We start from the raw sequence: 26951 nt of genomic DNA on the forward strand, positions 1-26951 counted from the left end.
AAAGTCAGAGGGTTTACCACAAGGTGCAAACCACTGGTAAACCTCAAGCATAGGAAGGACAGATTAGGCTTTGCCAGAAAACATTTTTTAAAAGCCTGTCCAGTTCTGGAACAATTATCTTCGGACAACAGGAACTACGATCAATATATACCATAATGTTGGAAAGAGAAGAGTATGGAGAGGAGAAGAAATGGCTCATGATCTGATGAATACCACATCATCTGTGAAACATGGTATAGGCAGTTTTATGACATGGTGTTTATTGATGATTTGACTGGTGGCAGAAGTAGTATGATTTCTGAAGTGTGTAGGGCTATGCTATCTCCTCAGATTCAACCAAATGCTGCAAAACTGTTAGGACGACACTTTACAGTACAGATGCACAATGAGCCAAAAAACACTGCGAAAGCAAACCAAGTACTTTTCTAAGCAAAGGGTTGAAATATTCTTAAATGGCCATCTGAATCAACTGACCTCAACCCAACTGGATGTGCATTTCACTTGCTGAAGACAAAACTGATGGCAGAAACTCTAACACACAAGCAGCAACTGAAGACAGCTGCAGTAATGGCCTGGTATAACGGCCTGGCATCACCAGGATGGAAACCCAGGACTTGGAGATGGCCATGGGTTCCAGATTTAAGTCAGTCATTGACTGTAAAGGATTTTCAACCCCATATTGAAAATGATTGTTATATTTATGATTATGTTAGTTTGCCCAAATACTTTTGAGTCCCTGAAAATGTGGCGGTGCTATGCAGAAAAATGGCTGTCATTCCTAAACTACTGATTAGGTAATAGTGAACATAAAGAATGGCTGTAGGAGCTTGGGATGGGAACTTCTGTCTTGGTGGCTGTAAAGCTGAAAGGCGGAGCTAGTTACAGGGTGAGAGAGACAAAGGTAGCAGGTGGACAGTTGGGGTCCTAATGTAGGGGCAACCAAAGAAGGGCAGAGTGCCCTTGGGGGCTGCAAGTACTGACGAAGGTGGCAGCACCATGGATGACGTGTCCATTTTGGGTTCTCGGGTACTTTGTAACAGAGCACAGAGAGCTCTTTACAGGTAGGAGTGAATGATGGCAGTCTGCAAGCGTTTAACAGTGGTTGGAGTGAGATGTTTTAGTCGTGGCAAGGACTAACCAGGAACTCCACATAGGTGTTAGTGCTTGCCTGTTTTTGTCAGCATCTCAGTGATCATGAATAATATAACAGCAATTCTGATGAATTGATACTAACATGCATAATCTAGCTGTGTCTTGTTCCATGTTCAAACAAGTTTAGAGGCAATGTTTGTCATCTGTTAAAATGGGAACGTGATCCTGTGCCAATACTACTAAGAGGACTTCAATTCCCAGCTGCTACTCCACTCACAGTGGAAGTTTTCATGCAAGCAGTGCTACTATTAGCTGTCAAGACTTTTGTATTTGTAGCACAGACCACTACTCATGTCTATTAATACAGAGCATTTGTCAATCAGCTCTTTAGGCTTCAATTATTTTGTTGATTAGCTAGTTGCAACTAATGGTGTCATTATTCTCCTTTGCTTAGAGAAGCTAGTTATGGTAGACAGGTCTTTTTATCAGCCTAAATAGGAAGAAGATTTTGCAAGCTCTTCTATAGGCTGTTGAAGAGATTCCTGTTTAGTTAGTAAGGTACATCAAAACTGTACTCTCCCTCTCTGCCTCTTTGTGCCTTTTTGCAAGCAGTTTTGTTGCCTGCCTCATAAGGATTAATGTTATGCACTGAGGTGTTCAATCTTGACAGTAGTTCAGATTACATTAATATTGAACTTTTATTTTCCATGGACTTAAGTTCAGCTTTGGTAATTCACATGACTTTTCATATTTTGCTTATAATCTAGGAAGTAAGTAAGATTTTTTTATTTTTTGCTTTAATTGTCTTTTCAAAAATTCATCCTTGTAAATACAGTTGTGTCCGCTTTGTATTACGGCACCCTCACGGCTGCACTTAGAAGTCAGAGGCTTATTTGCTCCCTGCGTCAGAGAGTTTCCTTTAGCTGAACTGGGTGAACTGGTGCTTTGTGTCTCGGAGAACCTACGTTCTCAAGCAACCTATCCATACGAGATTAAGGCCCTGAGTGATTCCTCATCGTTGCCACCTGTATATGGTTGTGTTACTGCCTATTGACCACCGGGGCATTCAGCACACACTTAGGACTTTCCACTCCCTAGTGGCCCTTGAATTTCCACACTGGTATATGCAAGGCCTGTTCTGCTACTGCCGTGGGATTTCTTCTCTGTCCTGTAGGCTGTTAGTGACACTTACAAGGAAGTGCTTAATAAATACCGATATACAGTACTCCATGAGGCTGAATTGATTTAAGATTTTAAAATAGACACTGTATTTCTTGGTTTCTTCCATAAAATAAAAATAAAAGCTTGTTTTTGGCCATTTTGGTCTTAAAAATTACTTTTCACACCTGCAAATTGGTGTGATAGTAAGCGTTCACTGTTAAGCATTAAATACTCCCTTGGAATGAGTGGCATTTGCACATTGTGATAATTGAGGTGCATAAGAAAGTGAGGCTGGGCAAAAGCCAGCCTGACTTTAAAGCTGTTCTGCAGATGGCAGTTCCTGGACTGAGACACACATTTCCCCTGCATCTGCATGCACTTCCAGGTGCATCATCTGGTGACTCTGAACACCTATGTATGTGAGTGTGCTGTGAAATGAGCATTAGTTTGTGCTGTGTGCCACATGGTGCTGACATGCATCAGGCCTGCTTCACAACCCTGTATTGTGCAGTAAATGAAGATACAATTCAAATTGTTTTGTGCTGCACATTTCAGCTGTACAAACAAGTGAAATGTTAGCCTTACAGCTGGTGAGCTCACTGGTGAGCATTATCCCCTTGCAGAGGCACAATTCCATGTCAGCAGAGAACTGAAACATGGGGGACAGACCAAAGTTCCAGCATCTATTCACTTCAATGTAGTCAAAAGTTCTCAAGGGCTGGATACAAAAGTGTGCTCTTCAACAGTGTAATAAAAGATGATCATTTATCTTCTCTTTCTTCTCACATCGATCCACCGTCTCATTTGCCCTCAAAACCTCAGAAAGCTTTGACATGGCTGTTTTAATTTGTGGTTTGTTCACTGTGGTAAGCTTCAATAGCTCTTGTTATACAATATGACTGTGTCTTTATCGTTGTGTAACTTTGACACACCATTGGCAGCTGCTAGTAATTGTGAAAAGGGCTCAGGAACCGTTTAAAAAATTGAAGCAACGGCTAGCAACTGGCAGTGGATTTGTAAACTGTCTTAAGGTGAAATTATGTTGGCCGTCCAGGTAGAAATTGTTGGCAAACACACAAAGATTTGTAAAAATTGCAATCAAATATTTTTTTTTACATTGTAACTATTTCAAGATAATGGAATAATACATTTATTTAAGTGAAAAAAATACAGTGGATTAACCATCTGCAGTACATAGCCCTCTGAAATGTGCCAAATAACTATCAAGATGATATTCAGGAACAACTAGATATTAAGTTGATGGACTGAATGGTCTCATTTATGTCAAACTTATGTTCTTATTGTGGCTATAAGTTACACCATAGACATTTAATGACATTGTAGCATTTAAATTTCATTTATTCTGTCAAAAAACATATGCCTACTGCATTCAGAAGAATGAAATTGAAAAGTGATCACAGAAGAGCTGCCCTCTCCCTTACAGATCTTATGAGTTCTATTGCACATTTATTTTAAGTTTTAAATGAGTTAAGATTTTCTTTATTTGCTCTCCCCAAAAAAAGTGACAAGGAGACTAAAAATGGACCATAGTCTCACTGATATTTGTGAATTTACCATTAAAGAAATACTGGGTAATTACTAAAAACCATACCTGAAACGTTCCTATTGCCATTGTCACAGTCATGTCTGTATGTCTGTTCATGCAAGACAACTCAGTTCCCAGTGGATTGATATCATTGAAATTTGGTACACTTTCTCTTGTAAATCAGGAAAGTTAAATTTTCATTGGGATATCTCACAGAGATAGCATTTTTGAAAATTGAAAAGCTCCATTTAAAAAGCATTGGCAAATTTTCAAAATCCTCTTATCTTGAAAAACAGAGAAACATTCTGTCTTTACAAGCTCAATTATCGAGAATGCTTTTTTTTTTCATTTTTATCTTCAGGTATATTTTTTTCTTCTAATTGTCAGATACCCACTCACTTTAGATAAACACATCCCCAGTACAAGTTATTGAAATGAGTAGAGAGCTGCACACGTGCTGGAGAGCACTTAGTGGCTTGAGCAAACCACAAGTTAAAAAATGAATATACATTTACTGAGAACATTTGTAGGAACATCTATACACCTGCCTATCCATGCAGTTACCTAATCAGACAATCACGTGTTAGAAGCACAATGGTTACAGTTATTCAGACAGAGTTCAGGAACTTCAATTAATGATCACATCAATCACCAAAATGTGGAAACAATGTGATCTCAGTGATTTTGACTGTGACATGATTGTTGGTGCCAGGCAAGCTGGTTTGAGTATTTCTGTAACAACTGATCTCCTGGAATTTTCACACACAATGGTTTCTAGAGTTTACTCTGGATTGTATGAAAAACAAAAAACATCCAGTGAGTAGCAGTTTTACAGATGGAAATGCCTTATGAGAGCGGTCACAGGAGAATGGCCAGACTGGTTTGAGCTGACAGAAAGGCTACAATAACTCACATAAGCACTCTATACAACTGTGGTAAGTAGAAAAGCATCTCACAATGCTCAACACGTCCAACTTTGAGTTGGGTGGGCTACAATAACAGAAGACCATGTTGGGTTCCAATTCTTTCAGCCAAGACCAGAAAGCTGAGGCTTCAGTGGGCACAGGCTCACCAAAACTAGAGGACAAAACATGAGGACTGATTGAGGTCCTTTATGTTAGGTAGAATGCCTAGAGGGGGCTGGGCGATCTCATGGCCTGGAACCCCTGCAGATTTTATTTTTTCTCCAGCTGTCTGGAGTTTTTTTGTTTTTTCTGTCTTCCTTGGCCATTGGACCTTACTTTTATTCTATGTTAATTAGTGTTCCCTTATTTTAATTCTTATTTATTTTGTCTTTTTTCTCTTTCTTCATCATGTAAAGCACTTTGAGCTACATTGTTTGTATGAAAATATGCTATATAAATAAATGTTGTTGTTGTTGTTGTTGAATCTCAACTTCTGCTGAGGCAGACAGATGGTGGAGTCAGAATTTGGTGCCCACAGCATGAATCCATGCACCCAACCTGCCTTATGGAAGTGGTGTAAAGGTGTGGGGAAAATTTTCTTAGCACACTTTGGGCCCGTTAATACAAATTAATCACTTGAAAACCACAGCCTATTTGAGTATTGCTACTGACCAGTATCCCTTCATGGTCACAATTTACTCATCATCCTATGTCTACTACCAGCACTGTGTCACAAAGCAGTAGTCATCTCAGACTGGTTATATGAACATGACATGAGTTGTGTGTTCCTCAGTGGTCTTCCCATGTACCAGATCTGAACACTATAGAGCACCTTTGTGATGTGGTAGAACTGGAATATTCACAACATGAATGTGCAGCTGACAAATCTACAGAAAAACATGGACCATAATCTAAAAAGAATGTTTCTGACATCTGGTGGAATCCATGCCATGTGGATTTGAGGCTGTTTTGAGAACAAAAGAATTCCCTACCCAGTATTTGTATGGTGCTCCTAATTATTTGGTTAGTGATTGTACATGTACGCAGAATTTACTGTATATTATGCTAAAAGCTTGACAGTATCAATAATGTGTAATGTGTAGTGTAATATCCTCTACACTATAATTTACCTTCAAAGTACCAATGCTGGTATTGTTACCTATCTAACATGCTATTAACTAACATGTATTGTATGCACTCTACTAATGTATGTAATTACACTACAACATTCTCATTGTTATAAAAATGTATAACAGACAAAAATGGGATATCTGTCTCTTTGATTTAAAATTGAGCAAAAACTAAAGAAAACTTTCTAAACAGTTAAATAAGGCACCAAAAACCCCCCAAATGTTAGCCATGCATAACAGTACATTTTCTAACTTGTTATTCAGAACACAGTTGTCTTCAATGACTGGCAAGCCGCAGAGACATCTGGATGGTTACAAGTGACATGATGGGACTGATTACTTGAAAGATTATCAAACTTTAAGTGTCTGGCTTAGAAGAGAATAATATGTGTGTTCATGGAAAATCATATTTTCTACTTAGAAAGTACTTTTCCTGCCTGTTTCAAACAGATTTATTGATCAAGCTTGTGGTCTGTGACTCCCAGAATGTATTTCTTAATAAATCCAAGGACTGACTTTTGAGGCTGATTTCACCCAGGATTATAGTTGCCAAATTCAACTTGACTTATGCTTATCAAGGATTTTCATGATGGACATGGTTGGCATGTTTATTAAGCAAGGTGTTAGACTTTATTAAAACTGCTGTCCCCACATCTGCGATTTTTAGAACAATAAGTGCCACACTGTGCATCATTTATTTTGTCAATAGGAACCCACTCTCTTTCAGAGCTGCATTTGTGTTAGCCTGAATACAGCCCTTGAAATAGATTGTTTCTTTCTGTCTTGCAAGCTCAATCCCAGAAAGGTCGATTTAATGGTCAATGCTTCAGTGAGCACTCTCCTCCCAAAAAACGCTACAAAGAGCATTCTGTCTTGGTTTGCTAATCCCAAGTACCTCAGGTGCATTAGCTGATGTGCAGATTGATTGAGAAACGAGTCAGAGACGGGTACAATGACCTGCCATAATGAAGCAAGTGAGTCTCAGATAAAAGCATCTTTTTTTTTTTATATAAATATGGACTGGATAGCAGATTGTGAAGAGACAGCAAGTTTTTGAGCTCTATTCCTAGCATTCTTATCATATTCTGAATATGAGGAAATGTCATTTTTTTCCCCCTGCTACTGATGGTTGCTCCATCAGATAGGGTCTCTTTGTGTTGCTGTCAGTGGATTTACTGTACAAATGATTGTGACAGAGTGCTTTTGTCACCTGGAGGGCAGGCGGGAGTAGTGGTGGGGCATCAGTGATTAAACATGGCCTTGCTTCTATTCGGTCTCTTATGGAATCCTTGTCCTCTGTTTATCCTTGAAACTAACAGAAGTGGATTCCACACTGAGAGTTCACGTGCTGTATATCTGCCATTATGTAAATGCAGTATTACTTTTAAAACTGTACGCATCTTGAAAACCATCTTGTGAAGATTTGAAAGTGCTAAATAAACATTGCTTGGTTGCTTTCGATGCTGTATTTTGAGGGCACACAATTGAAGGAATAGTAGAATCTCCACCTATCCTCAAGGGGTGTTTTCCAAAAGCAATCACTATAAAGAAAAACAACTTGATAACAATACGCATACTGTGTATAAAAATAAAATATGTCTAGAGAAAGTTATAGCTCCTGGTTTTAAAAGAGTCTATATATATTTTTGGTGTTTGGTAGCTCACTGTTTAGCATCCAGGGTGCAAAATACAGAATGTGCATGAGGGGTCCTGAAACCCCAATTACTTTTCAGACTCAGGGAAAGCCTATAAATCAAAACTGTTCAGGGTCCCTAAAAATACATTTTACACACCTCTTTTGGTGTTAGAAATCACACAGTACTCATTACCATGTTTGCAAAGAAACAGACTAAAATTCAAGTTTTGAAGAAGGTTTTTATTTTTATTTTAACCCGCTTTACACAAAAAAAATGCTGTGCTTCTGCCATGTGTGGTCTTTACTAACTAGAGCTGCTGCACTGGTCTGTGGCAAGATGGAATTAATGATGTTTCGGTTAGTCTCACTATACTCTGAAGCAAAGAGAAGAGAATAAAGCTTCCTGCTGGTAAATTTTGGATTTAAAATTATGAAATTGTCCCAAACAATGAAATTTCAACCAAATGTTTTTCTGCATCAGTTACTCAAGTGAGTCAACTTCTTCAGTTATCCTACGCAGAAGAGTATGTATGCCTTTACATAAACACCTATGTTTATCCACTAAACAAAATTTTAGTCCGGAAGACCCACTGAACTGCACATTTTCACATTAATCCTGTGCCACTTCAGACATCCAGCCGCAGGCCCCTTAATGACATCAAAAGGTCCCGAGGCTGGAGTAGATAGAGGGAGGTCTGCAGCTGGAGGTCTTCAGCCAGACCCTACTTGTTCATTTCCCAACACAGCAGATTAAGGTTAAACGTAAACCAAACTTAGCAAAATACTGATTAAAGACAATCAGGGATCTTCTTTAAGTCCTTACCTCTGTGATCAGGTTATGGATGTGTTGACTCATGGAATAAAAGTCCAGTCCCGCTGGTATGAAGTTTTTGTTGATATCATTGTTTTGTGTAGCATTGGAAAGGAGGCAGCGGAGAGGAAGTTAGAAGAATGGAGAAGGACTTTGGAAGATAGAAGATTGGAGATAAATAGGAAGAATTTAGAATATTTCATGTTTAATTACAGTCAGGAATCATGGATTAGCCTGCTGGGAGAGCAACTGAAAGGAGAGTATATATTTAAATACCTTGGATCAGTGGTAGTCCAAGGTGGAGAACTGGATGTACAGATAAGTCACAGAGCACAGTGTGGATGGAACATTTACTGTAGAAGAAGGTATCAAGAGCATTGTGTGATTAAAGAATCAAGGCAAATCCGAAAGGTATGTTTTTTTAAAACTGCGATAAGTCCAGCAAAGTTTTCTGGGGCTGAGACATGGGTAGTAAGAAGTTGGAGGTAAATATGTGGAGTTACAAAGAAAGACAGAATAAGAAATGAGACAATCAGAAGTACAACAAACATTGTAGAGATATCAAAGAAAGTACAGGAAGCTAAGTTGAAGTCATATGGATGACGAGAAACAATGAATATGCTATCAAAAAAGTGATGGGAATGGAAGTACAGTGGAAGAGAATGTGAGGGAAATTGAAGGTTGATGGATAAAGAAAGACGTGAAAGAAAATGGTCTGACTGAGGAAGAGGTGCAGGAGCGAAGGTGTATGGAGTCAAACACAACCATCCCACACAGAAGTGGGAAAAGGTAAAGATAAGCAAGAAGGAGACTGATCAAATCACAAGTAGTGGATTACATGTGTTAAAATATTTCAAAGCAGTGGCCCAGTGGATATGGGTGCACCTGCTTTTTGTCTGTGTTGAGTATACACATTCTTATCTCTTCTTTATTCCTAATGATATGCATCTCGTGGTGATCTAGACTGTCCCCTTGTTAGTGCTGGAGATGGCAAACATATTCCCTCTGATGGACTGGCCTCCATTGTTTGTTCCCCCTTGCGCCTCATGCTGTGACAGCCCCTAGTCCCATAATAGAAATTAAAAAAATCAAGGTCATTGTTTCCCGTTCCACTGGCTTTGGGATCCAGAAGAGTTGTATATCTTTAATTCACCTGATGATGATTTGATTTGAGATGTGTTTTTGACATTCATTTTGTTTCAGTTTAACTTTGAAGGGTCTAAAACAGTACTTCATTTGCACTCACTAAATGACAAAGCCTTGAATGTGAAGATGAATTTAGTTAAAAAAAGACTGGAATAGAAAAGAAATCATTATCAGCACGAATGAATGGTTGAATTTGAGATTAAAAAACTAGCTTGTGAAGTCCATTAAAAGCTGAGACAACAGAATGCAATAAATAATAGATTTAAGAGCAGAAAGTGAGTTAAATGAGAAAGCAGATAAAATGACTGGACCAGAATAATAAAGGTTGCTTTGGCACTTTCAGATTTTCATTTTCTGTATTAAGGACATAATTCTTAAAATATGTATACAGAGTGCCACCCCTCTCCACCCCCATTCTGTGAACATAGCTGTGTTGCAGAGGTTGATGTTATTTTCCTTTTTTTTGGGAAGTAATTTAGAAAGTGACTTTGGTAAAATTTTATCTAGACTTTCTATTCATCACACAGTCATATGTATTTTCATAGTGTAATATTTGTCATTAAAGGCCCAAATGGAATTCTCCTTAAACAATTTGAAACCACTCTGCTTTCATCAAGGTGAACAGTGCATGTCGCTATGCTGTGGAAATACAAATCTTCAGTCCTTTGCGGCAGCATCTGTGCTATGCTCACTAAAGGTTAAAAGTAGGACATTTTTTATGTTTTATTTACACAACCCAAAGGTTCCACTGCGATATGATTTTAGATTCTGCTTGGCCAACTGGGATCTTAATCCATTGTGAAGGTTTTACAGGTAAAAGGTCATCAGCCTGCCAAGATTTTATCTTTAGAACAAGGATCTCAAATGTGATTTCTAATGCTTCACAGTTCTGCCTCATCTTTCTTCTATCAGGATTCTATTATTTATGTAATCTGAGGATTTTAGTGTATGATGAACTGAATTCTTTTCATTTTCTAATCCCACTTTTTCTGTTTTCAAGTGTCTGGCAGGAACCAGTGCTGAACAGAATACCACTTCTTAGCAGAACCACATGCACGGTCATCTTTTGCAGGCCTACTTAAAGTAAACAATTAAATTGACATGTCTCTTTTAACAGTGTAGGAGTACAGTGTAGTTTCCATCTAAACAATGTCCTCGCCAATAATTGTCCCTTGGTTCATGGCACAGTGTGGCAGAAGCATTAATCACTGGACACTTGTATGGGTAATCTTTTTCAGATTGTATATTCTTATACAGTTACCTTAGACTTTATAGGAAAGAGCATACCTGACATCTCTTCCAATACACAAAATTTTGCCAAGGAGGCCACAGATCAGCATTATTACCTGCTTTTTTGAGCAAGCAAAGCGTACATAGTAGGGATGACCTGGGAAAACCCAAAGGAAACAAAATGATCCTCTGCCAGTTTTGTCTTTTCTAATGAAGGCTTAAATGAGATGGCTAATCCACTTATCTACCACCTAAACTTTAACCAAAAGTATGCTGACTTCTTCTATCCCATCTCTGTCTCTTTTCACTCTACCCTGTTCTCTTCCATCCAGTGAGCATTTACCTAACTCTTCTCCCTTCTTCAGATGCAATTTTCATGCTGGCATGAAGCAACTATAAGTCCTCTCATTGTCAACTTCAAACAAGTCCAGTAATTACCTCTGTCTGAGTTAGTCATTCCTAGATGATTAGACCACCAGATGAGCCCCTGGATGTCTGGTGTCCTTACGCTCAGTATAGAACCTTATGTAACATTTAAAGGACTGACTTTCTCAGACATTTACCTTCAGTGAGGAATAGGGATGTCACAATACAAGAGTCCTTACTCGAACCAGCAGCAGCGAGCACATCACACCCATCCTGCTCCGTCTTCACTGGCTCCCTGTGTCCTACAGAATCGAATATAAAATCCTACTAATAACCTACAAAGCTTTAAATAACCTCGCACCAAACTACATCAGTGACCTTCTCCATCACTATGTGCCTGCCCGCCCACTAAGGTCCTCTGATTCTGGTAATCTTGTTGTGCCCCTCACTAATCTACACTCCATGGGTGACAGGGCCTTCAGCTGTATAGCGCCCAGACTCTGGAATGACCTACCAAAATTAATCAGGTCAGCTGACTCCATGAATTCTTTTAAAAAACAACTCAAAACTCATCTGTTCAGGAAGGCTTTTAGCTCTACTTGACTTTATTACCTTTCTCTCAGTTTACTTCTCTGTCAAGATGCTCATGTAACCTGTATGTGTGTGCTAGACCATCAATTATGTTGTCTGTTTTTTTTTCAGAATTTACTGTCTTAATCTTCTTTATTTATTTATCTGGTTTGTACAATGCTATATACTGTATATTCTGCCGTTCTTTATTATATTCTGTAAGTGCCTTGAGCATGGGAAAGGCTCTATATAAATAAAATGTATTATTATTATTATTAATACTAGAATCTGTGTATTCAATACCAGTACTAGTAAAATTTCACGATGCTTAAAACCTTTCAACACCATGGCATAAACATAAATTCTTTGCAATATTTTTTTTATTTAAGTTAATTTTAGTCAAGTGAACAATATTGTGTCATTTCATGTAATATAACATAAAATATATAAATACTAACTGTAACAACACCTTCAAAATTCTGGTGTATCCATCAAGTAGTTACCCAACTGTCATTTAAGTAAACAAGTATTGGTATTCATAAATACCAAATTACAAAACTTTAATGTGTGGCAAAAATGGGGACTCTGCCAATTACATCAACACATTTTAAAGCTTGGGGGGCGGGGGGGATTTCAACATAGGGTTCATAAAGGGTGAATTATCTGATTTATATTAGCCATGTATACATTTTGGATTTATTTTCTGACATTTTTCCACCAGTGACTGAAAAATACTGCTTAAAACGATACTAAAAATAAAAATTCAAACTTTATTATACTGTATTTGTACTTTTAAATTAGTGAATTCCAAGATAATTCAGGATATTTCAATTGAAATGAACTCCTTAAAGCTGTTTTTGTAACAACATAATTTTAAAGTCTCTGTTAGATTTGTAACATTTGTTATTGTAAGATTTTCTGTTTGCCTCGTTAGCTGGTTAAAAAAGCTGGTTACTAAAGAGTACCATTTAAAAGATGAGGAGAATTCATTAAAATTTTAAAAGTCACAAACTCCTGAGGCTTTAATTTCCTAAGCTATCCCTCTTTTTTTCATTTGTCTCAACTTTAAAACTTCCTGTCTGAATTTTAACTTGTCAGTCTTATATTAATTCTTTATTTTAGAACATCCAGTGTTTGTCAGTTTTCAAGGTTTCTTACGTGAGTGACCAGACTTCTTTCTTGCTTATTCCTGTGTAAAAATCCACAATGAGAAAATTATTTGGACTGTCGTTACCTGTACTCAATAAATTTATATCTGCTAGACAGCATTAAATTCTTCAAAGTACCATTAAAATGCAGTATTTGACATGTTCTTTCACCTACAGGTTATACTAATGAACAGTAGTTTGCCTTCCAAAATTGAACAAATGACACAAATTCAGTGTTTGCAGATTCATATTTAGCGATGATCTATGCTGTTTTGATTCTTCTGTTAGCTGCATGTTTAACCAATTATGTGTTTCTGTTAACAAAACACATGTTGTATCAACAGGAAGATGTCCCCTGTCCTTCGAAGTATTAAAACACTAAACAAATTGTATTTTGATATTAACACATATAGCTGCTATACCATTGCTGGTATAGGAAAGCCAAATAGCCACTTCATTTGAATCTTGCCTAAATGCTTTCTTGCTACAACCATTTTTAGATCTGCCGGTCCTTCCGCATTTTGTGGACCTATATATGTAACTGTGGATGCATGTGAGGTCCCCCTTGCATCCCTGAACTGTATATACTGGTTAGAAAATTGATGGATGCCTAGACTGATAGACATCTGCAGAAGTGCTCATTGCAATCAGATGATTAAAGATTATAAAGATTACTTCTTAGGGTGTGTGTGTGTGTGAGTGTGTATGTGTGTGTGTGTTGTGCCAGAGTTTTTGACTAGTCTGTGTCACTATTGTGCCATTTTTTCTCTGTCAGTCCCTTACCAATTACACTTTCCCTATGAACTGACCAACAGTGGTCATTTTGCCAGTAGTGCTGACAAGTAAGGCTTTCAACCCAAGTGGAACTCTGGTCTATCACAGGAGCCTGAACATCGAGAGGAAATTCATTCACTGATTTAAGAGTATCACTTTTATCTTACAGAACAATAACTTTATTTAAACCATAACCATGGTTTCACTCCTGACAGAGAGGTGTAGAGGTGAATTGAGTGACAGAAGGAGCTCGGCCAACTTCACCATGAAGAGCTCCACTTGCAGTGCTTACAGGCAGACCCTAAGCACCCAAGAGGGGAAGTTCATCTGTTGCTGTCTGTTTAGAGAAATTGCTCCTGAGGACATTTGTAATCTAGACGTCACGGTTTTGCAGCTGGCCAATAACAGTTACCACAGTGCAAAATGTGCAACCTGGGATGGACCATGGTGTAATTCCATGACAAATAGTTGTCTGAATTTGCACTGTGGATGGATGGAGTGTAGTGGTGGCACTGCACAGTAGCATGCAGGCTGATTGAGAGAAAGAGAGCTCAGCTGATGTCACCAGGAAGAACACCACTTGCAGTGCTTACAGGCAGTCTTTGTGCACTCGAAAATGGAAGTTCATCTATTTCTCTCACTGTAGAGAAACTGCTTCTTTTAATGTAGTCATTGTGAGTTTGTGGCTGAGCACTGGCAGTTACCACAGTGCAAAATGTGCAACCTGCAATGGATCACGGTGTGATTCCATGACAAAATGGCATAATATTCTGAGATCTGTCAATCAGAGAATGCACAAGGCAGGAACCAATCAGTGGCATCGCAGTACCTGCTCTCTCTCACAAATGATCAGTTTAGAATAGCTGCATAACCTAACATACATGCATGTCTCTGGAAACACAGGAGGCAAAATTGGGGTATCCAGAATGTTCATAAACTGCTTTTAGTGTTATTTTAATAGACTAACAAAAAGAAAATCAATAGTGAGTGAAATAAAGTTTTTAAAATAGATTTTAATTGTTCACAGAGTTTGTAGACACTCGTCATTTGTAAATTACCTGAGAGCACTAGTTTCACATTGACCTCTAAAGCAACAGTTTCCTTGATGTACTAATTTAAGTTGTCTTTCTTACGAATTTATGCTAACGTATTTCTGAAGTACCTTGTTTTTTCCCAAGGGTAGTGATGTCCTGCACCTTTAGAGATGTGGGCCAGATTCCATGTGCGTGTGTGCTGTTTACACATGTTCTGCCCATGTTTCATCTGGTTTGCACCAAGTGTTCAAGATTTCTCCAAAACTGATGCCTTTTAGATGAATCAGCGAGTCTAAATTGGCTCAACTATCAATGAGTGAGGGTGCTCTGCCATGGACCAGCATGCCATGCAAAGTTGACTCCGACTTGTCACCTGATACTACCGGAATATTCTCACCAAGACTCTATAATGGGAAAACGAAGTAGAACTGCATTTCACTTACCATCTCTAGAATTAGGAAGAATGTGACCTCATCCTGCTAACATCAGCATTAGTCCTTTAAGGATAGTAAAGTAATATTCTCCTTATGAAATATACTGTATCTAATACAATTTTTTATGTTAAATATATTTTAATAGCTAACATATTTCTGGCTATTGCTATATATGTCAGTTCTTATTAATGTGTCTGTTTATTTTTAAAATGCTTAGAACCTTGTAAATGCCAGATATTGTATGAAGTTGTATGCCTCCAAAATATTTTTTCTTTATTCTTTGATGATGTAGCAGTATCCTATAATTCAAAAGATAATGATTTCCCCCTCTTTCTTTCTTCTGTAATCTTGTAGAGTTTTGGGCCCAGCAGTGACCTTTCAACTGGGTGCCAACCCACAGAACTTATCAACCGCAGATGTGGCAAAAGCTGCAGGTAGGGAGTGCATCATGCTTTTATTTTCTTCTGTTGGGAATTTCTAGAAAACAGATGTACAAAGAAAATGACAATTTATTTAGAGAAACACTTCATTCTTTGGTAAGATTTAATGTGGAAAAATTCCTGCTTGTGACGCCAAGAAGTACCCTTCTAACTTACTGATATGGCAGATAGCATTCCTCACATAATTGTTTGTTGCTATTATGATTCTGTCCTGTTGAGGGCAGTGCTGTAGTCTTGCAATGTGGTTGCTTGTTGAATGTTCATTTTTTTGATAATCTGGGAGGTATGATAGGTGGAATTTTTTAGTTTTATGTTCAGTACCTAGGGAAGAGGAAATGGAAGTTTGAAGTGGCAGGCAAACTGTTCCATGCACACTTCTCATCTGGGGACAAAGGCACCAAATTGCTATTCATGGGAATTACACACGGACACACTATTGTACGCTTGCATATTTCTGTTACTATGATGATGGACAATTTTCCATTGACTCTTATTTTACCTGGTACCTTCTCTGTATTTTCATCAATAGAGCTATAAACTGAGAGAGAGATAAAGACCAGATGAATTTGTTAGATATTTAAAGCATTAGTTAAAAATTAAGGTGTCTGGAGTAAGTGCAATGTATGCATATTTTCGTTCAGTTGTACTTTTACTTTATTGGTATTCTTGAATTAAAAATTAGCTAATTTTATTTTTATTCACTAATTTTGGTATGCCATGCCATTCCCATTCTTAACTACTTTTAATATGTTTTTTGTTTTCTTGAAACTTTTTTCTTTGACATCTTGTAAAGCAATTTGATCCTGCAGTTTTTGTATAAAATGTGCTATAGAAATGAATGTTGTTGTGTGGTTGTTTTATATATTGACTTACTGTAGTAGGTGATACAGTGGTTATTTCTTTTAGTTCATCACTTTAGAACACTGCTGTAATGATTTTTATGTGGGTCATTGTCTGTCTTTCGTGTGTTTGTAGTTTGCCTGTTTTCTTCATGTCTGGTGGGTTTTTATCTGAATAGTTCTATTTTCTGTTTGCTACATTCCAAGGTCAATACCACAAAATGGGCTTGTTCCAACCTTGCACTTGATCCTGTCAGGTTAGGGTTTGGCCTCCACAAAAGCACTCTGTCTACCAAAAAGAATCAATGTTACTTGATCAGGGCAATAAAGAGAGTAAGTACTGTGATCAAACTAGTTACTAGTAACACAGTCTGACAGCAATGGATGACAACTAAGGTAACTCTTACATGTTAAATGTTTATAATTTGAATGTTTAGGTTGAATGGTTCACAATCAAGCCATATCACAGTGCTGTCTCACTGTTTGACTATTCTAGATTCATACATCATGTCTAGTTGTTGTCAGTGTGGAGTTTCAAGTTCTCCCCATGTCTGTGTGGCTGCTTCCTCCAGGAATGCCACTTTGCTTCTATATCCTTAAACACTTGCAGGTTACACTAATTGCCACCCTGGCTCCTGACCATGGCCGTACTGAATTGTAGAGAGCTTAGAAATGGCAGATGAGTGGAGGATTAAAAACCATCATTGTTTTCAGTTACCAACAATTTTTCCTTTGCCCTGTAGGTATCTTTTTTAATGGAATGTTTAAAAAGTGTATGTATACCATGATTGCTCTTTTGTTGCATACTGCTTGAGTATGCAACTAATTATTAGGTAATTTTTCCTTTTAATTAATTATGAGAACTCTTTTTATCTTAAGAGTGACAACTGTGTAGACAAGTATAAAGGAGTTGCAGTCCAGTACAGGCACTTCAGCCCTGTTCCCACAAATGAGGTCAGTGGATGAATAAAATGGGATGCAACGTTTTAATTCATGTAATTGAAATATTGTGGAAAGACCCAGAGGCATAGACCAATAATTCTAAAGTGCAGGGCCATCCATTAAGATCAGACAAAAAACAAATAGTGATCACAAGTTTGTTATTTTGGTGACATTTTCTGTGGCTCTAACAGTAGGAACACAAGATCTTGGTACATGTGGGCCTACCTGTAAAAAGCCTTTGTGTTGTGGCCAATGGTTGATTGCTTATCACAATACTGTATACAGCATTATATTTGAGTATAAATGTGCATGGTTCGGCTAATATTCAGGGCTGATTCTTGCCTGTGCTTGATATGGCTGGAATAGGCTTAGGCCCCTAGATGAACATGAATTGATTTGTTGAAAATTGATGAAGTTACTATGTATGTTTTAAATCTCCTGATATACAGATGAAATTGTGAGACTTCGTTATAATGATGAATTGCAGTAGGTGATATATTTAATTGAAGTACCCTTTGCAAATCTTGAACCAACCCATCACTCTTTCTGTTGCTCCAATGGTCCACTTACAAATGAAACATAAAGTTTCCCACCTTAAAAAAACTTGAAAACCTCCCAAAACTCTATAGTGAATTTTGCATTTCGCAATTTCAACATTGCCTGCAAAATGAATTTTGCTGTCAGTTTCATAAAACTTCATGCCAATCGAAACATACCTGTTTCACATCTCACTAGTGATAGGTCAGGCACTGTTGAGTTAATTGATCAGTCTAAATTTTCCCCATATGATGACTATGATTGAGAGTGACAGTATGCTTTGTGATAGACTGGCGCCTCTTCCAGAGTCGATTGAAGCTCCATTCCAACATGACCCTGGACTGCGTAATTAATAATTTTCACAAAAAAAAAACAAACTTTATTTGCAAGTAAATTATTAAGAAGAGGCCCTAATCCTGCACACATTACTGTATCTCAGAAAATGTGAAAAGGATAAAGGCACACCACTTTACATACAGATATGCGTGACGCATTCTGACAGAGACAGCACTTCACTGCCACCAGACTACACAAACTTGGAGCATAGCATTTGTTTGTCCTCCTCTTGAACTGGCAAAACCCAGGACTTAATAAGCAATTGAAGTAAAGGGTAAGCATTAACTTGTGCACATGTGCAGTTGCACAATTCGTAACAGACTCACTTTTCTGAGCTCTCATGGGTGATGACGGGCCCATTATCTTTGGAGAGATGAAGAGCTCAAGCCTCTTTTTGTGAGAGCTGCACATTTTTCAAGGAACTAGTTTTTGTTTGACAATATGGCAGCTTTGTTGTGTAGTGCTCTCTCATCCTTAAAGTGCAGTCATAAGGGATGTGTGGAAATTATAATGGCTTTTCTTTGTTGCCCCATTTCTTCCCTGCTACTTTTTATAATTACTTAAAAAAGAAGAAAGACTAACCATAGGGCAACCACTGATCTCTGTTTTTTGTAAGTGACAATGAATAATAAGTATTAGGTTTAACGAAAAACAAAAACAAAAAAGGAGAGTATGGCAGAAATTATTGTTTAATGGAGTTCATAAAATAATTGCATGGTTTTCAGTATAATTCAACTAGTTGTTTCCTTATCTCTCCCGCAGTCAGAAGATTAAAAAGGAGACTTTTTTTTTTCTAGAAGAATCACACATTCTAATATTCGACTTTGCTAACTTCCTCCATGGGAGTTGAACAGAACAGACCCCAAGTGATCTGTCTCAGCATTTTAACTTTTTGTCCCTCTCTTTAATCATTCAATTGGAACAAAGCGGATTACGGCTCGGTTATAAAATCTGAATGTTATCTTGCGCAGCTCTTAATTAAAGGGAACTTTCTGAATGTTATTGATTCAACTAGGGCTTGCTTTTCTTTTAGGATATGAAACTTTATATGCATTATCATGCTTGAGATGTGATTTTGTTGGATTTTTAAATGAAAACTTGACTTTATGCTGTTTGTGGTTGGTCAGTTAGCTTCCTATTTGTATTGTATGAAGTCAGAGGAAGAACCTTTATTTTATATAGTACCTTTCTATAGTAAGCATCACCTAAAGGTATTTAAAAACACAATTCTTATGGTATTGACATGAAGGAAGGCGAGTCTTTTGAATGTTGGAGTGGCAGTGCATGCTCCACCAGTATTTTTACTTGGCATTTTTTGTGAGATGTTGGCAGAGTGGTTTGCATGTCACAGATCTGGGGTCCTGTGTTCAAATCCTGTGCCTGTCAGAATCTGTGCAGAGTTTTTTATACAGGTCCCCTGGTTTTTCTCCCACATTACTGTACCATGAAATGCAGGCATCCCTAAATTAGTCCCAAATGAGTGAATGTAGGTGAATGCGTGAGTAGGTCCTGCAGTGGACTGGCACTTCATCCACCACTCTTCTGGGCCCTTTGTTAGCGGATTAGTAAACTTTGGCTCCCGTTCACCTAGATTTGTTCAAGAAGTTTCAAAAACCATTGGATCAGTGGATATTTTGTAGAAATCATTTGCTTGCATCTCAATTAACTGGGGACAAATATTAAGCTGCTGAGAAATGATATATGCACTTTTCTCATTTTTGTTGATAGTCTCTACAGAAATTCTTATTAGCTGACTGAGCTCTTGTGTGTGTTCCATCCCTCAGTTATTTGCAGTCATATATAGTAATCATCATCTGCACTTAGAAAATCTTCTTTAGTAGACATGTGTCTTTTCATCAATTTTCTAAAACCTCTTTTTCCAAACCACTATAACGTCATAACTGCAGTGCCTTGGAATCGATTTCTTCTGGATAGAAAAGGATGACTTGCTGCCATGTTGGAACAAATGCCCAGTCAAGTTTGGAGGTTGCATAAAAACATCATAATTAAAGTCTTTGTTTTTGTTTTTAAAATTGTAGCTCAATGTGAAGTGTGAGGTCATGCTATCTTAATTTGTTTTGTACCCTTGTATAAGCATAGCTGTAAAGTCCAGCATCTCACTTTCTTCACATTGTTCTTTAACATCTCTGGACACCTGAGATGTTGGGATTCTAAGCTATTTGCTGTTGCAGAGGTTGAATAATATGCTTATGTAATCTCAGTGAACACTCTTAATGTGTGACCCCAGTTCTCTGGAGCTCTCCACTGAAGTCTATATTTAAAGCACTATTAGTATAGAAGTACTCATCTTTTCTTGCTTATATTTTAGACTGGCTGTGCTCAGGTTTATTTTCACATGTAACTTACATGTATGTTCATTTTTGACTGGAAGTGCTGCCCTTTCAAACTTGATTTTATTTGCTGAAATTTGCAGGAGGTTTTCTTTTTTTCAAAACAATCATCAGAACAGGTCAGGGCCTAATACATAGAATGTAATAAGCTCTTGTCATCCTGGCAAAGAACCAGAAAGCTACCTTATAAAGGTACATTACAGTAACTACAGTGGCTTTAGTCTGAAGCACTACCACGCTTTTTAAAAATTTGCATTTTTTTGCAGGTGTATTTTCAAGACTGTAAACTTTAGTCTGGTGATTGAACACCTGTTGCTATTGACCTTCCTGTCTTGGTGTCAGCTGCTATTGAGTCATGAACCTGGATTTGTGTCCAAAGTATAACACAAAAGTGTTTCAGCGCTCAGTATTCAATTCAATTCTCAGTTTATTTTTGTATAGTGCTCTTCACTCACTGCATGCACAGAGCACTGTGACCAATTCTCCACTATATTGCAAGCATAGATTTTACAAATTACTAAATATAGAGTTAGTACATATACAGATCCAGATTTGTTAAAACACACAGAAAATAAAGTAGGAACTGGTTAACATAAATGGAAACCAATAATATCTTTCAGTTAATTCTTGATGTATGGCCAGTCGACAACGAAGGAGAGATAAACAAAATCTCCAGTCTGTAGCATTCTAGGAGAGAATAAACCTGTAGGGGGTCTACGGTCAGTTGTAAGAGAGAAAATCAAAGACAGGGTCAGACACAGTCACACAGACACAGGCCTTGGCTGACTAGCTGCACACCCCTTCTTGGGCATTCTACAGTAGAGTCTATGTGGGTCATCCATTCTGATGACAGAACCTTTCTATCCAGTGATTCCAATGCTCCCAGTATGTGAGAGAGCAGCTCGGCAGTAGAGTGGTGGTGCCACATCAAAATGCTGAGAAGAGAAACAGAATAGAAAAGGGTTAGTAATGGTTTATAAATATTGTATTACTTATACTTTTGTACCAATAACTAACAAACAGAGATGACTTTTGCACAGTTAAGTATTTAGCCAAGTGTATTTGAGTAGACAGAGATGTTTGAAAATATTGGGACAAGTATGGTGGATATGATTTGCTCAGGAACAGTCCTCAACATCAACCTATAGTGGCAAACAAAATGAAGTCAGGGCCACAGTTCTCTTCTTGCTGAAAGAAGAGTAATGAAGGAGGAAGTCAAATTACCAGTGTGAAAGTTTATTGAGTCGGAATTGAGAACAAAGCTGGCATTTCACTGATATTGTACTACTGCCATCTTTGTTGTGAAAGAGGCTTTAATGTGCAACTGTACAGGTGCTAAAGAAGTGAAAATGTAGGAAAATGAAAAATGATTTTAATCATCAAATAACTGTATTTGATATAGACATTTGTATAGTAAACCAAGGAGAAATGTGACACAACAACTCTGCAATTTTTCAATTTTTTTTATGTAATCAACTTTTTATTAGTCAATTGGTTTAGGCAGTGTATCTACAGGTAACATGGTAACACTTTAGTTTATGTACTGCAAAAATGCATCTATTACTGATTTTCTCTTACATAACAAGACCTTAACAAAGGCTTTTTTCTCTGCATTGGTCTTGGTTATTCCCCTCTGTGCTGTGTGGCATACTGACATGATGGTAAAATGACTTGTTAATAAGAAGAATTCACAGGTCTTATACTAAATATGTAATATCAAGAGAAATGTGTCTCAGGTAAGCCACCACAGACCACACCAAAGTGAAGTTTTATTAGTAGGTCACATTGCAGAGATGATTAAATGCTTTACTGATGCTTTTTAAGTGCTATAAAAACCTAAAGAAGTGTTTGTTAGGTCCTGTTACATAATAGTAAATGAGTAATAGATGCATTTTTGCAGTACTTAAAGTGTATTATTTTTTCAGGGATACCTATTCTCGCATTTTTTGTGTTAAAATATCTTATTGTGATTTTTTTTTGTTTTTAATACATTTTTGATTACCTAACATTCACATAGTTCATCATCCTGCTGTTAGTAACATTGGCTCTATTGCCATCACATGTTCCCTGGAGTGGTATGATGTTATTTCTTGAATATATAAGATAATGGTAAGATGCTTCTGGCATCTAAACTTGTATTAAAAATATTTGTATATATATTTGTATTTGTGTGTGTATTTGGATTTGTATTTGTGTTAAAAATATTTGACAATAGATAGCTATTCAAGATATTTACAAAATTAGAATATAGTGAGGTTTTTGACTTTGAATTTTGGCAGAGATATTGGGCGTTGGTGGTATTGTTTGAATTTTGATTTTGTGGCTTTTCTTGACCACTGCCTGTTTGCCTGACCAAATTATCTCCTGGTCATGCATCTTGCCATTGTGGCCTGCCGTCTCCAGCTGTTGTAGTACACAATCAGTATGTATGATTACTGTACTTCGATAGTTCATTCTAGCCAAAGCAAAACATTTACACTAGCATAGCTTGGGAATGCTAAGTTAAAAAAGTCTGGTGGGCTGTCAGGAAAAAATGCTAAATGTTTCTTTCAGATATACAGTAATATTAAACATTGGAATTCCACCATTATTTTCAGATGAACCAGTAATACTATCTAAACATTGTATTGTTGTTTGGAGATCTTGGAAACCAACATGATTGGGAAAAAACAATTTGAGCAAATTTGATTCTAACACGGTTTAACAAAACTGTGCTAAGACGTTAGCGCTGAGATAGGCAAATAGCTTTTTATAGACTGTGGTAGATTCCACCCCTTAGTCCTGAAGTCGATAAGGGGATGAATGTATGGGTGGATGAATAATGGAAAGAATGGTGCTCGTTTTTTGACAGATTCTAGTTTCAATCTGTTTAATTGTTCCTGAGGATATTTTTTCTCACTTAATTTCCATTCACAATCTCTGAATCCCTGAACATATTAGAACTGGTCAAAACAGTGCAACATCTCTTCCATTACCTCTCAATTCATCTATTCAGACATTTTGCAACCCCACTTTCCCACTTCAATCCTGGCCTCTGACCTTATTTATGGAATACCTATTTACATATTCTAAGACTCTGCACATAACAGAATACATGAGATTATGCAGATATTTACAGATTTGAACACCTTGATCTTTATCTGAAATAAATAAAATAAGAACAGTAAGTGTTAATTTCTCATTCTTACTGAATTCTTTTGCATTTGAAATGATTGCCAGGCAAGAAGTCAAAATTCCTGCCTCGTTCAATTCATCCCTCTGTGATCACATAGTTCTGTGAGAGAATAATGAAAGAGTTGAATCTCATTATGTCTCATTTTCAAGTATCTCCACTGCATGGCTTTATTTGATAGGTCAGTTTTCTTTTTTTTTCATTCTCTTTTCCTTGATTAAAGTAGGTGAAGCAGAAATATTTATATAACGTTCAGTCCGTTTCTTCCAGTTAACACTGAAACATATAGGTGCAGTGGCAGGCAGCAGCAGAAGGTCGTGTCAGTGGGCGGTAAGGCTATGACCCACAGTACAACACTCCTTCAGTCTTGAGATAAGCAGGTTCATAGAGGTCAGCCTTTTGACCGTGAGAATGCATTCTAGTCAATGAGGAATTAGGCAGCAGAGAATGTGTCAAAATGTGGATTTGTAACAACAATCAGTTTCAGTTTTTCGCTAAATAAAAGGCTTCTTGAAATATTTGAAATTCTGTTATTATCTGAACATTTAGCAATGCAATAACTAAAGCCATGTGATTGTTATGTACATTATATACAGATACATACTATATATTAAGCTCAAATAAGTACAAATCTGCAATGAAAAATTTAATTGTGTGTGGGTATTTGAGAATTACTTGCCTTGCCAGATGGCAACATGACACCCAAGGAGCGTTAACTGTTGATATACTCTTATATTAAGTTGTAATGTGATGTGCAGTAAAATCCACAAACAAAATGTTTGCTTTATTTTTATGTTAGCTGTATTTATTTAACATTTAACAGTCAAACATTTAATTGTCACATATCACAATAAAATAAACTGCAACACAAGTAGAAAGGTGTAATTTTCATAAAATATTATTATTGATGGGAGCCTGAATGCTATTGGCAGTCAGGACTCCCACGGCGGTTGTACTGGTGATTTGTCTCGTTTTCTTTTCTTTTTTGGCCACATACAGGAATATTTCAATCTGTCCAGAAATGGATTTTCTTCATGTGTCTTGCTGCCATTCTCAGTGTTTCATTACTACGTGTTTATTTTAATATCTTTGCATTGTTAAATGTTACCATGGGGCTCAATTCATGTTTGATTTAGAAATACTTAGCAGTGTTGTTTAAGTATCTGTTTCCTACTTATGGTTTCAAGCCTCAGTTCTTCAGAACAAAAGAATACCTCACTCAGATTGCTTTGTTTAGATGCTTACCATTTGTCAATAGTTCTTCTTAAGGCTGTTTATCAAATTTCATAATGCCATACTTAGCATTTTATTGAGGCACATTAAAGAAAAGTAATGGGGGAGGATCTGTATTTCATTTTCTTGGTTTACAGGCTGCAAATCCCAAGCAAGTTAAACAAGGTTGTTTTGAGAAATACCATATGTAAGGCAGGCCTACAGCATTCTACAGTTAAGTTGATATTTTCTCAGATACATTAATTATGATTAATTGACTTCTTACATGGTGGTGCAGTAGCTAGAAACTGCTGTCTCACAGCCAAAGGTTAAAACTGTAACTCTGTTTGTGTTGAGTTTGCATATGCTCCTCATGTTCTAATGGGTATTCTGGGTTAATTTAGTTTTCTCTCAGAGTGCAGATTAAGGTGATTGGTAAATCTTACATGGCTTCATGTTTCACTAGGCTCAGGTTACATTTGACTTTGGAATCAACAGGTTCACAAAGTGAATGTTCTACTTTCTGAGCTGACCTTTCTATTAATATTGATTCTAATGTCATTCTTCACATTCATAATCACTGATATAAAAGGAGAATGTCTGTTATGTATCAGTAAGTTATGTTCACGAGTCATGCAGGGTGCTCTGTGGTTCACTTTTCTTGTCTTCCATGCTGTATTCTTTGATGTCTGTAGCATGAAAGGAAAAGGAAAGGGCATCAGCAGAGGAAATAAAAAGCTTGTGACTTTTTGAATATGCATACTGTTTGCTTGTGTCCATTTGCAAGGTATAATCATTCTCAGCTGCTGGCTGACTTTGTGTTATAACAATAGCAGGTCAAGTTTAGGTTTCAGACAGCAAACAGAAGGATTTCTGCCTTTCTGTATTTTTAGAAGTATAATTGTTTTATAATATAACTCCCCTCCCTTCAAATCAAGAAGAATCTCAAGAAATCATTCATCTTCTGAGTGACATAGGGCAATATCAAGTCTTTCAAACAAAAACCTATCGTAAACAAAGAAAATAAATGCAAGTTTAAGTATCCTAACATGACAAAAGCTGTTACTTACAAAAAATGCAAACTCAAAGTCAAAAGTTTCATAGAGAACATGCAACATCAGAGATATGGCAATATATGAGTGTCTTTTGTCTATCATAGTATGTGGACCTAATTATCTGTCAACTCTAAGGATTTTAAAATAAGGATACTGCTTGCATTTGCTGGTTTCTTATAAAAATCCATCCATTTAATGCCTTCATGGCTGCAGCAGTCCTACAGGATCCAGCTTTAAGTGCAGCAGATAGAAAGAAGCAATCAAGAATAATGTGGGAATAAACTAATCTGAGTCTTTTTATTGCTTTGTACCCTCCCCTACCATAAGCTGTTGTCTATGGGGTGAAGCGAAAGGTTTAGATTTGTCAAAAAATTTGATCTCCAGTTTTTGATGATTCTTGACATTTTATGGTTCCTTGATACCGAAAACATCAATATCTCAATCATGGGTATGTGTCTGTCTGTGTGTGTGTCTGTGTGTCACAATTTCTTGAGCTAAAACAGCTTGACGGAAAAACACCAAACTCGAAACTTAGTCCTGTTATGAGATAACAATGTGCTGAATAGTTTTTGAGACAAATCGTGCAAGAGAAAGAGGCACTCTAGAGGAACCCTCAAATACTGTAATTCTGCAATTAATTATGAACTCTTCTCGTCAATTACTATCGTAATGACCTCTTTTATGATCAGAAAGATCAGCATCGGAGCGGTAAATAATTACTCAAATGTTATGTTATTTCAGGTAACTTGGTTTCTAGGGCGCAACGCCTACTGATGCGCACGTCCAAATTTTTTTTCAGTTGTTTGATGAATTCAATAAAGCTGACCTAAATTATCAAGCTGCATGTCACTATTTTGGGTAGACAAATAGTTTACAAAAAGTATACAAACATAGCCTGCGGGAAACACTTGCCATGCTGGAAGCCATAGTTAGATTACTGTGAAGATGTTTGTTAGCTGTGGGAGGTATAAAGAATGTCAACAGTTTTAATGGGCATTTAAAAAATCACTATAATATTCAAATTAAAATCAGTCTTGTGCCATTGATGAGAAATGATGATGACTCTTATCTTTGATGCAGTATA

At 37.1% G+C, this 26951-nt stretch overlaps 1 protein-coding gene across 2 annotated transcripts in view; it reads left to right on the forward strand.

The window, feature by feature from the left end:
* The window catches only part of ptprn2 (protein tyrosine phosphatase receptor type N2), a 1061581-nt gene that overhangs the window by 506593 nt on the left and 528037 nt on the right, over nt 1-26951 (forward strand). For both annotated transcript variants that reach the window (XM_028804141.2, XM_028804142.2), the window contains exon 11: nt 15338-15417. In XM_028804141.2, coding sequence (XP_028659974.2) covers nt 15338-15417 — 80 coding nt within the window. The remainder of the gene's footprint in view (nt 1-15337; nt 15418-26951) is intronic.

Source organism: Erpetoichthys calabaricus, chromosome 6 (assembly GCF_900747795.2).
Source record: "Erpetoichthys calabaricus chromosome 6, fErpCal1.3, whole genome shotgun sequence".
Lineage (NCBI taxonomy): Eukaryota > Metazoa > Chordata > Cladistia > Polypteriformes > Polypteridae > Erpetoichthys > Erpetoichthys calabaricus.